The 13,965-nt window shown below is 45.0% G+C and overlaps 1 protein-coding gene across 1 annotated transcript in view; it reads right to left on the bottom strand.

Moving 5' to 3' along the window:
* LOC129334479 (elongation factor 2-like) overlaps nt 1-6,236 on the bottom strand; it is a 29,890-nt gene extending 23,654 nt beyond the window's left edge. Inside the window, exon 1 of the mRNA XM_054986614.1 lies at nt 6,117-6,236. Coding sequence (XP_054842589.1) covers nt 6,117-6,119 — 3 coding nt within the window. The 5' untranslated portion in view covers nt 6,120-6,236. The remainder of the gene's footprint in view (nt 1-6,116) is intronic.
* Nucleotides 6,237-13,965: the final 7,729 nt, after the last annotated feature.

The raw sequence follows: 13,965 nt of genomic DNA, 5'->3' as shown, positions 1-13,965 counted from the left end.
GGATGGAACATAACAAGTTTGAAAGAAATATATAACCCTTCTACATAAGGGGTTTTTTAAACGGAGATCAGTTTTTGAGCCCCTTCCTACATGTTAAAAAAAAAACTACCTGCAAACCAGCACAGCAGATAGAGGGATGAGCTGAAAGTTTACTTCCCAGTATAGTTTCTGTTTGCAGGCATGCTTTTAATATGGTTGGAGCATTCAAGGTGGCATTCCCCAACCAGACAACAACTAGAATCCTTCTACTTCTGCAGGATGCCGATATCTGCAGGTTAAAGACCTGCAACCTACTTTTTAGGCCTAGATGTATTTGTACTCCCATGGAGACACTGAGAGCCCTATACCACCAGACAGATTTCTTAAGTGTAAATACATTTACATCAGGGCTTGGCAAAACCCGGGTGCCAGGTCACCATGGCACCCATTAATTCCATCCTAGTGCCTAGTATTTTTGACGTACACATTTTCCCCTTCCAATTGTCTCTCAGCTTGGCTACCACTGCTCCCAACAGTTCTTGTTCACTCCCCTTTTATCCTCCTCAGCTGTAATCACAGAGGGACATGGCTAGTTTGGGAAAGTTCCTCTCCATCTCAACTGTTGGGCAGGGTGAATATTCTTACTATGAAAATAAATAATATAATGTTCATACAACATTAACGTACCTCAAATGACAGAATCTGGAGCACTAAAGAGAATATACCTTCAGAAGGCATTCTCTGAGATCTGAACAGCACCTTGGGCATATCTGTAAGTCAACCCCTGATGTTTTCACTATTATTAAATATGTTTTGTCATTCATATTAATAGAGTTTCCAGAAGAAAAAAGAGCAACAAAATGATAAATTACAGCAAACTACAGCAAACCACTCCATTTATATTATAAAGAAAAAACAGCTAAAACTACATTATGCAAATTTATGGGCTGTAACAAAACCTCTTGCTGTATTATTTACCCCCCTCTAGACAATAAAATCGTATGTATTTTAATATTTCCTCTTTTACATTTTCTTCTGGTTTAACTGTGTTCCAGTCTGAAACTATTTAGGTGCCATATTTTAATAAAGCTCTCTTGAGCACTATGGTTGTTGTGGGTTTTCCGGGCTGTATTGCCGTGGTCTTGGCATTGTAGTTCCTGACGTTTCGCCAGCAGCTGTGGCTGGCATCTTCAGAGGTGTAGCACCAAAAGCAGAGTCTGTCTTTTGGTGCTACACCTTTGAAGATGCCAGCCACAGCTGCTGGCGAAACGTCAGGAACTACAATGCCAAGACCACGGCAATACAGCCCGGAAAACCCCCAACAACCATCGTTCTCCGGCCGTGAAAGCCTTCGACAATACATCTCTTGAGCACTGTTTTTCCATCCCACATCTGTTTGATTGCTGTGATTTTATTCATTAATATGATATATCATGCCTTCTGCATCTAAACTATAGAACAGGGGAAATATTTTTTTAATATATAGTTCAGTGGTTCTTCAAAAATTGATGTTTTATATTTGGGTTAGAGGTTACTTTTTTGTGATGGTGATGAAAACCACAGTTACCCCTATATTTATATACTACAATACTTTTATCATGGCATTAACAGCATTACAAGAAACTGAAGAGAGGTTGGATTAGGTTTTAGTAGCAATCATGTTGTGGTCATTAGAAGATGAAACGCTGAAGGATGAAAAGTAAGTCTGGAACCTAAAGAAAAACTCCTGTGGCCTGGTTTACCTCACCTGTCTTCAGCCTTTCCATTACAAACAGGACTGTGTGACTATTTTTAAGAGACAGACGTACTAGGATGGTGGTGGAAAGTGTCCTCAAGTCATAGCTGACCTACGGCGAGCCCTGCTGGGGGTTTCAGGGCAAGAGATTAACCAAGGTAGTTTGCCATTGCCTGCCTCTGCAACCTTGGTCTTCGTTGGAGGTCTCCCATCCAAGGCTGACCTTACTTAGCTTCTGAGATCTGATGAGATCAGGCTCACCTGGGCTATCCAGGGCAGGGCAGGATGGGGGCGGGCCACTGAATTCACCCCTGACCTTGGCCTTACCCTGACATTATTGCTACATTTGCATCGCTTCACCATAATATTTACCGGCTACTCTGCCCCATTCATAGTGCAGTCAAAGAAAAGACAAAAGGGCAAAAGTGCCTTAGCTTTCTCACAGCCCTCTGCTCTGAGCACATGCAAGAGCTCCAAGTTCAGGGGAGGAAAACGCTAGAGCAGAAGAGACAGCCAAGTCATCTCTGTCCTCGTGTCACTCCCCTCTATACTAGGAAGGCGCCAAGAACATTTCCAGGAATGAGCCGGGTACCACCGGACCGCTATCAGAGGCCTGATGCTGTCAGTCAACTACCCTTGCCTTGATGATCCTTCAGTCTGCACTCTCCCACTTTGACAATTTTATGCAATGATCATGATGGCATCCGATTACAGCCCCGCTTCTAGGGTGAACCACAGAACAACATGTATGGAAGGAGCCAGTTAAAACAAGGATCTGAGGAAAAATGGCTGAAATTTGGTTCAGTGAGTGCTGTGAGTCATTGCAGGCTCCAGCCTAACCTACCTAAGCTGACTGACAACACCTGCAAGCAGTTCCTGAGTTCCCCTGTGATTCAACTTGGAAGGCTGTCTCAGAGAGTTTCTCTCTCTCTCCTCCCTGGGTGTCCTCACAGCTGTAATGCTATTTAACAGCTTGGCCCTGATTGGCTCCTGAGTGCCAGGTGATGTACTGAGTTCTAGAAAAGACGGCTTCTCAGTCCCCCTCCCCAAACCCTTCACTGGCATGTCCCCGTGCCAGATCATCTCGTTGTGGAGACAGCGCACACACTACTAGATGGGTAAGATGAACAGCAAATGGATGCTAACCAGAGATGCTTAAAGTAGCAAGCTCTTAAGTTTTAGACAGGCAGAGTTTTAGATAGCAACAGTAAAGGTTTTTTTGTTTTACATCTGTTGCCTGTGTAAGAGTGCTTTATGCTTTTCCAAACACTCCTTAAACTAATAAAGTATAATTTTATTTAAGCTGAGCCTAGAATTGATGACTTGGACATGGGTACACCCTAGTATGAACCCTGAGATTCAGAAGCCAAAGCCTTTGGGAAAGGTAAAGCTTCCACTCTCACAAAACAAACAGAAGTATGCCTCACCTGCCTGAGTACTGGTGCGGCTGTTATCAGTGCCCAGAAATAGGCTGGGCCAGTTAACACTTTTGGTAATAATCAGATTTCCCTAAAGGTTATTTACTTGTGCATATTTGCAAACTCCTTTTTTTTTAATAAACACAACAGCAGAAGCTTCAGTATGTTGTGTTGTGTAACATGTCGATGTTGCTGCCTAGAAATAGAAATGATTTGGCCCCCGCTCTAATTAAAGTTAGTCACGTTTGTTCCTTGAAATCAATGGGACTAGATAATCACAAACGCCTTAAGTCCTATCACTGGAGTGCAAGGGGGACTAACTTCAGCAAAACCAGGAACTCTCACAGACATCCAAAGCATTTTTCCAGTCCTGGCTGTAAAGAGTCTGGTTGGTAATTTCTGGCCTACTTCATACAATCATTGTGATGTAAGTGAAGCGCTTTGAATCCTGGAAGCAGTACACAAAAGTCATCATTTTTGCTACTACTGTTCTGTAATTATTTTAAGTCAACCCTATCCTGAACAACAGAATTACAAAGCGGCATGCTAACACCACACCACTGCTAGAATAGAGAAGACACACAAAACACGGTATTTTTTGTGCTTCTGGAAAATACCTGAGCCCTGATGAGTCCTATACAGAGAAATATGCCTACCACAACACCAGCGGACAAAAACACAAGATACTATACATATTGTTCTCCTGGGATCCTGTATGCCTTAAAAAGTGTAAGATAAGCCGATACCCAAGTGCCCACAGATGATTCGGGCCTATAAAGCAGAAGCAGAAGGTGTCAGGGAGCTTCGAGCTACAGAACATTTTGCTCTGCTTCATTCATACCGATCTTGCTTGCCCATGGCCTGTGCTCCGGATTACCAGAACTCACTGCAGCGATCACCAGTCTCCCTCCTCCCTCCCTTGATTGCTAGGGTTGCCAACTCCAGGTTGGGAAATTTCTTGTGGGTGGAGCCTTGAGAGAGTGGAGTTTGGGGAACGTTTGGAGTGCAGCAAGGACGTGATTCCATAGAGTCCACCCTCCAGAGCTACGCTTTTCACTAGCGGAACTGATCTCTGTAGACTGGAGATAAGCTGTGATTCACAGAGAACTCCTAGCCCTACCTGGAAGTTGGCAAGCCTACTGATTGCTAGTGTACTAAACCATTCTGACACTTTATAATGTAACCCTAAATGAACGACCAAGGAAGAGCTTTCATTCCTTTCCAGGCAAACTGTCCCGGTAAGAGGCGCCAATCCTACACGTGCCTAATTAGTAGCAAAGTACATTAAATTCTGAGGGATATACTTCAGGGTAAACGTAATTGGAATCAGGGTGTTGTGAACACAGGCCAGCAATTCCCTGGTTCAATCTCACCACAGCCGTGATCGCTATGGGCCACCCCATTAAGCACTACAGGTGCCGTAATAGTGAATACCCTTACAGGGCTGTTATAAGGAACAACAAAAATAATACACATGTACATTCAATACCTGAAATGCATTTTACATTCCTGCAAAGCATTATTATTAATACTTTGCCAAACGTCACTGACTCATCTCCTCCTTGGATATAGACAGAAGAATTGCGGCTGTGCTTCTTTGAACATGCTCCAGTCTGCTGCTATGTAAAGCTGGGTTGGTAGTCAAACCTCCCCACCCACCCCCATATGAAACGTATTTATCACACATATTCAAGCAGAGACATGCAGTAAATGGATGCTCACTTGGTAAACATAGCCGATCCCGGCAGGACAGGGTGCAATATTAACAGAAATTTAGGTGTGCCATTTTTAAAAATCACACCCTTCCCTTTCGCTATTTTTAATCCTGCCATTCTTGTAACTATCCCACACAGAATCCTAGCTGGATTTCCTGGCACTGGATCAGACAAGAACACTGCAATAATTAGGCACCTCTGAATTCATGTATATCCACACAGGATATAAACACAAGCCACACAGTTATTTGCTAACCGCACAACAGAGGAAAGAAACCTCTATATTTGAAAGGACACTGTGCGCTAAATCAAAACGAGGAGCCGTGCTAGTCTGTCCATAGCAGTAGAAAAGAGCAGCACCTATAAGACAACAAAATTTATGGTAGAGTAAGGAGCTTTAGTGAATCGCAGCTCATACCCTACCGCAAATTTTGTTAGTCTTATTTCGTGCTAAGACGAAGGATTTCCCAATGGAGAATAAATTCACTTCTTTTCTCCCACCCGCCTGCTTCCCAGAGCATGAGCTCTACAAGATGCAGCAAAGCAATTTAACTGCAGATGAATATACACACCTTCCTACCTGTTTCCTATAAATCCACAGTGGCGTTCACACAACACAAGCAGCACCACTTTGGAGAATTCTCCATTAAGGAGGGATTTTTCATCATCATCCTCATCATCCTCCTCATTATTATTATGGCTCTCAGTAGCATTTCACTGTGGAGCCACACTCGTCATTTCTCGGAGAAACATGCCTAAGGCTGTCAAGCCACCATTATGCAGGCATCTAGCTCAAAAGGGGGGGAAATCCCCTTCCCAACACAAAAGCCATGTCTCATATTTTATATATAAATTTTAAAAAAAAATAGGGACCAAACATAACTAGGTTATGGGGAGGACATTGGGAAGGGGGCCACGTCCCTTTCCACTTCCCCCCTGTTCATGCGACATAAGCCTGTATATGGAGAGGCGATTCTCTCGCCCCCTCCCACAGTCTCCCCACAGCACAGGGCAGCCGCCTGGGACCCCAAATGACAGGTGCCAAAGGACTCCGTAGGGGGCCTGGGAGGAGGAAAATGGCGGCGGAGGGGCCTCCCCTCCCCCACCCGCCCAGGGAGCGACTGCCCTGAAAATGGTGGGGGGGGGAGGTTAGGAAAGGAAGGGTCGCGCGTCACCGAAGGGCGTCTGCGCCACGAAATAGGGCCCGGGGCTGACCGCCGGGGGTCCCCCCTCGGGCTCCCGAGCCTTCCCCCCCGAGGAATCACTCACCATTTTGGCGGATGGCTCCGGATAGTCCCGCTCCCCCAACCCGAGAATCGCCGCGGCCGCCTCAGCCGAGACCGAGGAGGACTGAAAGCCAGGAGAGGAGGACGAAGACCACAGAAAAAATCGGCCCTAGAACGGACCCCCCCCCTTTGGAGGCAGGGGGCGCTCTAGGCTTCGGTCCCGCGTCGGTGGTTTGCAGCCTCTGTGAGGGAAACAGGGGGAAAGAGGCGCTTGCGGGTTGCTATGACAACCAAGCCGCGCAGACTTCGGGGCCTTGTTTTTATACTTGGCCCAGGCATCTTTCCCTCCTCTAGTCTTTAGAACAGTCAAGGGCATGGATTGTACAGAAGACAAGTGTGTTTATTAAGACACTTATTATCACGTATTGATCCAGAGGAGTTAGCCGTGTTAGCCTGTAGTTGCAAAATAGTAAAGAGTCCAGTAGCGCCTTTAAGACTAACCAATAGGGTTGCCAGCTCCAGGGTGGGAAATTCCTGGAGATTTGGAGGTTAGAGCCTGGAGAGGGCAGAGTTTGGGGAGGGACCTCAGTGGTATATAATGCCATAGAGTCCACCTTCCAAGGCAGCTATTTTCTCCAGGGGAACTGATCTCTGTGGCCTGGAGATCAGTTTGAATTCCAGGAGATCTGCAGACACCTCCTGGAGGTTGGCAACTCTGATAACCAACTTTATTGTAGCATAAGCTTTTGAGAATCACAGCTCTCTTCATCAGATGCATGAGGTTTTGTGAGTCACAACTTGCTTCTTCAGATACTAGATAGAAAGCTCATACACGACCACAAATTGTGTTAATCTTATAGGTGCTACTGGACTCTTGTAGCTTTCCAGGGTATGAGTCTTCAAGATGCAAAGCTCCTTGATTCCCTGGAAATCTAGTTAGTCTTTCAGGTGCTCTCTTGCTCTTGTACTGCAGACGGACATGGTTACCCACCTAAAACTGTATATTTTATAAATTTTTAAAAATATATATAATCAATATTTTAAATAATAAATAATAGGAAAAATAAAACATTTGGTCTCATGGGTCTCTGGCTGCCCGAACCCAAGAAAAAAAGACTTTTCTTCTCCACCTGTGGCGCTTTCTGTTTGTTCAACTCTCAGCAATAGCCCAACCTGCAGTGGTGGTTTCTGAAGCAACTGTAACACATGGCACCTTCAAGACTAACAAATTTATTGTGACATAAACTTTGTAGACTGCTATCTCAAATTTAGGAAGGGACTGCCTAAGTGAATGAGCCATAAAACCGCATGGAATGCATGTGGCAAAGTGGATAGCCCACAAAAACGCATTGATTTTGGAAGTGTTGCACAAACCTGTGTCGCTTTTGTGGCTACCTCTAAAACAAAACTTATCATCTTGGGTCACCACTGCCAGCCCTAAGAATCTCCTCAGATATTTAACTGTCTAGTCTTCCTTTCAGAGTCTCCAAATGAAGGAAATAACATGTCAGGGTAAAGGCTCTTTTTTCTTGCGTGGTTTTCTGTTTACAATTTGCTCTGTCCTCTCTGTTCATTCATGAGGTTCCACCAGACCCTTATTTCCCTGACCTACCAGATGTCAGAACAGAAGCCTGAATATCCATTGATCTTGGGAACCACGAAATGCAGAGGCAGGCAAGTTTGCAACACAGTAACACAGAAGGTTTGTTAACACAGTAATGTGTCTACATTAATGTAATGATATTTATATATGCCTAATTTTTAAACTGTCATTTAAATAAAAAAATCGAGCTGTGGAGAATCAGAGAAAGGAAGAAGGAGGGAAGAGTACATAGAAATTTTATTTAGGCCTCCACCTTGGGAGGATTATTGTGATTCACTTAGTATGATGCCGTTTGGTACGTCTCCAAATAGCAAGAATTCAAAGAGCGCAGCTAAATGATTCACAATGTTATCCCAAGCAGAATTACACTATTCTAAATAAACTCAAGTGTTGCCAACTTGTCAAACTCCACGTGGGGCCTGGAGATCTCATGGAATTACAACTGATCTTCAGGTGACCGAGATCAGTTCCCCTGGAGAGCAGAGCAGCTTTGGAGGGTAGACAGACACTATGGCATTATATGCAGCTAGAGTTGCCAGGTTGTCTTACCCTACCAATGGGAGGGGGGAACCGGCACTCACCTTCCTCTTTGCCTTTGTGCATGTGCAAAGTACGCACATGCTCCCAGGGTGGCGCAATGATGTCACTCCCGGGAAGTGATGTCATTGTGCCACTCCAGGAGCATGCCTGGGAGGCCTGTTCCCCCACCCCCCCACACCAGCCAGGTGAGTGGTGGAGGGGGCAGAGGGTGGGGGACCTGGTGACCTTATGCCCCTCCCCTCCATACACCCTGCCCTCCTCAGTTCTCACCTTCCCAAATTGCCAGATATTTCCCAACCTAGAGGTATCTTGGTATCTGAAGAAGTGAGCTGTGGCTCACGAAAGCTCATACCCTAACACAAATTTCTTGGCAAGACCACGGCTATACAGCCCGGAAAATGCGCAACAACCATCATTCTCCGGCCGTGAAAGCCCTCGACAATATATCACTCTATAATATTTAAAAATCACTGTACTAGGACTAGGAATGTAGAAATGTGAAACAAGAGCGGAATATTAGACATGCTTCAGGATGCAGATACAATGCCGAAACGTGGTATGTCAATAGAAAATAATGCAGTGATAGCAGGATGATGGATCCAGAGGAGTTAGCCACGTTAGTCTGTCGTAGCAAAATAGTAAAGAGTCCAGTAGTTCCTTTAAGACTAACCAACTTTACTGTAGCATAAGCTTTCGAGAACCACAGTTCTCTTCGTCAGATGCATGTGGAGAACCAGAATCTGACGAAGAGAACTGTGGTTCTCGAAAGCTTACGCTACAGTAAAGTTAGCAGGATAATAAGTACAGAAGTAGAGATAATGCATTCCATGCACCGTGGCATAATCCACAGTCCCTTTCCCTCTATAAGCACCCTTTTGAACCATTCCATTATAATAGAGCCCTATTACCTTTATCTTTATTTATTTATTTATTTCATTTATAATCCACCTTTTTCACTGAGGCTCAAGGCAGATTACACAGTATGAGATTAGTACAGTCAGTATCAAGAACATTTCCATAAACAATGCCATAGGGTAAATAGACACATCTTTACAAAGTCATAGCATTAGCAAGAATCCAATACAACTTAGTAGTGACTTGAGGTCTATGGTTCCATCCTAACTCGTTAGCAGATCATCTGAGATCCCCTCCCTACATTGCAGCCCTCCTATCTCAGTAAAAAGCCTTTTTGAATAATTCAGTTTTGCATTGTTTGCGGAAAGCCAGGAGAGTGGGGGCTCTCCTGACCTCCTCAGGCAGGCCGTTCCACAGGGTAGGGGCCACCACAGAGAAAGCCCGTGTACAGGCTGTTGTTGATTTCACCCATGTGCAGGCTGGCACCTGCAGGAGACCCTGTTCAGAAGAGCGAAGCTGTCATGGAGGAACATAGGGAAGGAGGCAGTCCTGTAGGTATGCTGGACCAAGGCCATGAAGAGCTTTGTAAGCGATAACCAATACCTTGAACCGAGAATGGTATCTAATGGGTAGCCAATGGAGTAACTGCAGGATGGGAGTGATATTCATGCTCCTCCTCGTTCCTGATGACAGTCAATTCTGATTTTACATTGTTTGTGAACTGACAGAAGCATGGGAATCTCAGATAGGCCATTCAGATCACACCACTAGGACTGTGAACCTCCAGGTGGTGGCTGGAGATCCACCAGAATTACAACTGATCTCCAGGTGACAGAGATCAGTTCCCCTGGAGAAAAAGGTTGCTTTGGAACGTGGACTCTATGGCGTTATACCCTGTGGACATCCCACTTGTCCCCAAACCCTGTCCTCCACACGCTCTACCCCACCCCACCCCAACTCCAGGAATATCTTAACCTGGAGCTGGCAACCCTACAGCCAGGGCTTTTTTTCAGCAGGAACGCAGTGGAATGGAGTTCTGGCGCCTCTTGAAAATGGTCACATGGCCGGTGGCCCCGCCCCCTGATCTCCAGACAGAGGGGAGTTGAGATTGCTCTCCCCACCGCCGAGTGGCGCAGAGGGCAATCTCAACTCCCCTCTGTCTGGAGATCAGGGGGCGGGGCCACCGGCCATGTGACCATTTTCCCCTAGGGCAGTTTAAACTTAAAAAAAACTCCCCCGTTGTTTCTGCTGACCCAAAGTGACGACATTGTGCGGTCTTGAGTTCCGCCACCTCTTTTCCCAGTAAAAAGCCCTGCCTACAGCACTACATACACTGCCCGCCCCCCCCCCCCACACACACAACCAAGGCTACATTTAAGGCTAAGTACTGAACTTGAGTGTTCCAATCATAGTATGTGAATAGCATATGTCCTTTCCTCCGTGTGAAAAACAGCTTAGTTAGTTTGTTTGTTTTCCCACAGTTCAGGAGTTTATATTTTTCTCTGAGGCTGTCACTGGACAGTTTGGTGTAGTGGTGAAGAGCAGCAGGACTCTAATCTGGAGAGCCAGGTTTGATTCCCCACTCTTCCACTTGTAGCCAGCTGGGTGACCTTGGGTCAGCCACAGCTCCCTCAGAGCTCTCTCAGCCCCACCCACCTCACAGGGTGATTGTTGTGAGGATAACAACAAGCTTTGTAAACTGCTCTGAGTGTGGCATTAAGTTATCTTGAAGGATGGTATATAAACTGAATGTTGTTGTTGTTGGACAAATACCCAACAGCCATTTAACAATTGGTAACATACCACAGGGTACAGGTACCCCCTTGATGCCCTAGCCAACAATTTTGTCCTGCCAGGTGGTGAAAGGAGTTTTGCCATCATTCTGTTCCTCAGATTTCTGTTGAAAACAGTCCTTAGCAGGTTAACTTCACTCGGTAGACGATTCTCTGTATTCTCTCTTTATGTGTCCCTTACTGATTTCAAAAGGTTTTAAAAAATCTGAGCTAAAATTACCCCCTTGGACAACAGCTGCATTCTTTCTGCTCAAATTCTGAATCATTTTCCGAAGCCTAACCAGCAGAGGGTGTGCAAACCCCATCGCTCCGTCTGCTTTGATTCCTGCAGAGCTCCTTCGCTTTCCTTTTGTCCTGATAACCGAAGTGGATCCCTTAGAACGCAGCTGCCAGCCCGCCAGCTAATATCCTCAGCAATGACCTCTGCAAAGGTTCATGAATTCCCCAGTCCCAATGCATCTACAATCATCCACAGACTGTTTCTTCCCAGAGCCTTTCATCTATTCACAGGAAGACTGAACCTAACTAATCAGAGAAGGGATTTCCTTGGTTGTTGTGGGTTTTCCGGGCTGTATGGCCGTGGTCTTGGCATTGTAGTTCCTGATGTTTCGCCAGCAGCTGTGGCTGGCATCTTCAGAGGTGTAGCACCAAAAGACAGAGATCTCTCAGTGTCACAGTGTGGAGAAGATGTTAGCAGGTAATTTATATCTACTCAGGAAGGTGGCTTTGGGTTGCGTCATCCTGTAAGAGTTTCCCAGGGTGTGGAATGCTATTACCTGCTAACATCTTCTCCACACTGTGACACTGAGCGCTCTCTGTCTTTCGGTGCTACACCTCTGAAGATTCCAGTCACAGCTGCTGGCAAAACATCAGGAACTACAATGCCAAGACCACGGCAATACAGCCCGGAAAACCCACAACAACCAGCGTTCTCCAGCTGTGAAAGCCTTTGACAATATAAGGGATTTCCTTCTTTCTTTGGGCTCCGTCAGCCAGCTATTCCTAGAGTGAACAGCAGGGTTGAACAGATTCATGGGAGGAGAAATCAATTAACAGCTATCAGCGATGATGGCTAAATGGAGCCTCCATGTTCAGAGGTAATATACTTCTGAATATTAGTAACTGGAGAGGAGCAACCAAGTTGGGAGGGAGGGGCTTTGGACTCTTCTGTGTTTGCATGGCAAACTTTGCAGGCATTCTGGGGCATCTTGACGAATCATTGGTGTGATCCAGCATGGATGCTCTTATGTTTGATGTGGAGGTAAGTTGACTGCCACACGCATGAACACATGAAGCTGGCCCATCAAGGTCAGTATTGTCTACTCAGACTGGCAGCTGCCCTCCAGATAGAGGTCTTTCACATCACCTACAGCCTAGTCCTTTTTATCTGGAGATGCCGAGGATTGAACCTGGGAACTTCTGCATGCAAAGCAGAGGCTCTTCCACTAAGCCGCAGTCTCTTCCCAGTTTGGCTCAGCTACACACCTCTCAGACAGATGGAAAGAAACCATCAACAACTTGCTTTGCTCCACAGAAGCACCAGGAGAGGACAGACAGTTATTTGTATAGATGCAGAGGAGTTAGCCGTGTTAGTCTGTGGTAGCAAAATCAAAAAGAGTCCAGTAGCACCTTTAAGACTAACCAATTTTATTGTAGCATAAGCGTTCGAGAATCAAGTTCTCTTCGTCAGATGCCTGATACAGATACATCTGACGAAGAGAACTTGATTCTCGAACGCTTATGCTACAATAAAATTAGTTATTTGTATAGTACCTTTTAATCTCATCCTTTCTCGATGAAGTTCATGGCAGCATGCTTGGTTCTCTGCCCTCCTCCATTTTATCTTCACAACAACCTTGTGAGTTAGATTAGGCTGAGAGACAGTAAATGGCACAAGGTCACCCACTTAATGAGGAATTTGAACCTAAGTCTTCTCGGTACTAAACCAACATTCTTACCATCGCACTGGTTCTCGGGGTATTTTAACCTTTCCCCATCTGTCATGTCCTTCCTAAAATTCTTTGGTGTAGTAGTTAAGAGCGGCAGGACTCTAATCGGGACTAGCCAGGTTTGATTCCCCACTTCTACACTTGAAGCCAGCTGGCTGGGTGACCTTGGGTCAGTCACAGCTCTCTCAGAGCTCTCTCAGCTCCACCTACCTCACAGGGTGATTGACATGAGGATAATCATAATACACTTTGTAAACCTCTCTGAGTGGCCGTTAAGTGTCCTGAAGGGCGGTATATAAATCGAATGTTGTTGTGGTTATTATTATTTTTCTCTTCACTTATTGGATCTATAGCAGAAGTGCCTAACCAAGAAAGCGAACCGGGAGTCATAGTAGTTAACTCGATGAAAATGTTGACCCAGTACTTTAACAGCAGTGAAAAGGCAAATTCTATCATACTGATTATCAGGAAAGGAACTGAAAACAAGAAGGGGTGGGGACATAGTGTGTTGAATAGTGTGTATTCAGCGTGACTGCACCAGCTTAAGGAGGATCCACAAAGAGTCCACACCTTGTTTGTTTAGTAAAGGTGTATAATACAAATTTATTTATAGGTGGATAAAGAGCAATATATACAAGTTTACAGTCCAGAGAGACAAAGTGCTTCGCCTACACCTGGACTTGCAAGAAGCCCCAACCATACTGTACATGGTAGCTATTTATACATGTAGACACCCAATCAGATACATGCATGAGTTTAGCTGAGTCATTCACTTCATGGTCTCCTGACTCTTAACTTAACCATCTGACTCTATGTCACCTGATGTGTCTACCTGTCATACTGATCGTTCTGATCTAAAGCCTCTGCACACTGGCTTTTGGCACTTAGATATCAACAATATATACCTGAATAAGGGGTAAATGAAGTTATACTATGTATTATGGAATGTGTGGAATGTACGTTATCTCATCCAATAAAAACTGATTTTCCAAAAAAAAAAAAGGAACTGAAAACAAGACATGGTTTTGTAACACCCTCGTATGGAGCTGTGATGTATTAATACATTGGATACAAAACATAACCCAAACTATATACAAAAGATCTGATATACTAACATTGTATGCTGTATCTTATATGCTATTAACTTTTTTC

The sequence above is a fragment of the Eublepharis macularius genome, chromosome 8 (assembly GCF_028583425.1).
Source record: "Eublepharis macularius isolate TG4126 chromosome 8, MPM_Emac_v1.0, whole genome shotgun sequence".
NCBI classification, from domain to species: Eukaryota; Metazoa; Chordata; class Lepidosauria; order Squamata; family Eublepharidae; genus Eublepharis; species Eublepharis macularius.
The sequence above is the reverse complement of the archived record's forward strand: the minus strand, read 5'-3'. Positions and strand labels throughout refer to the sequence as shown.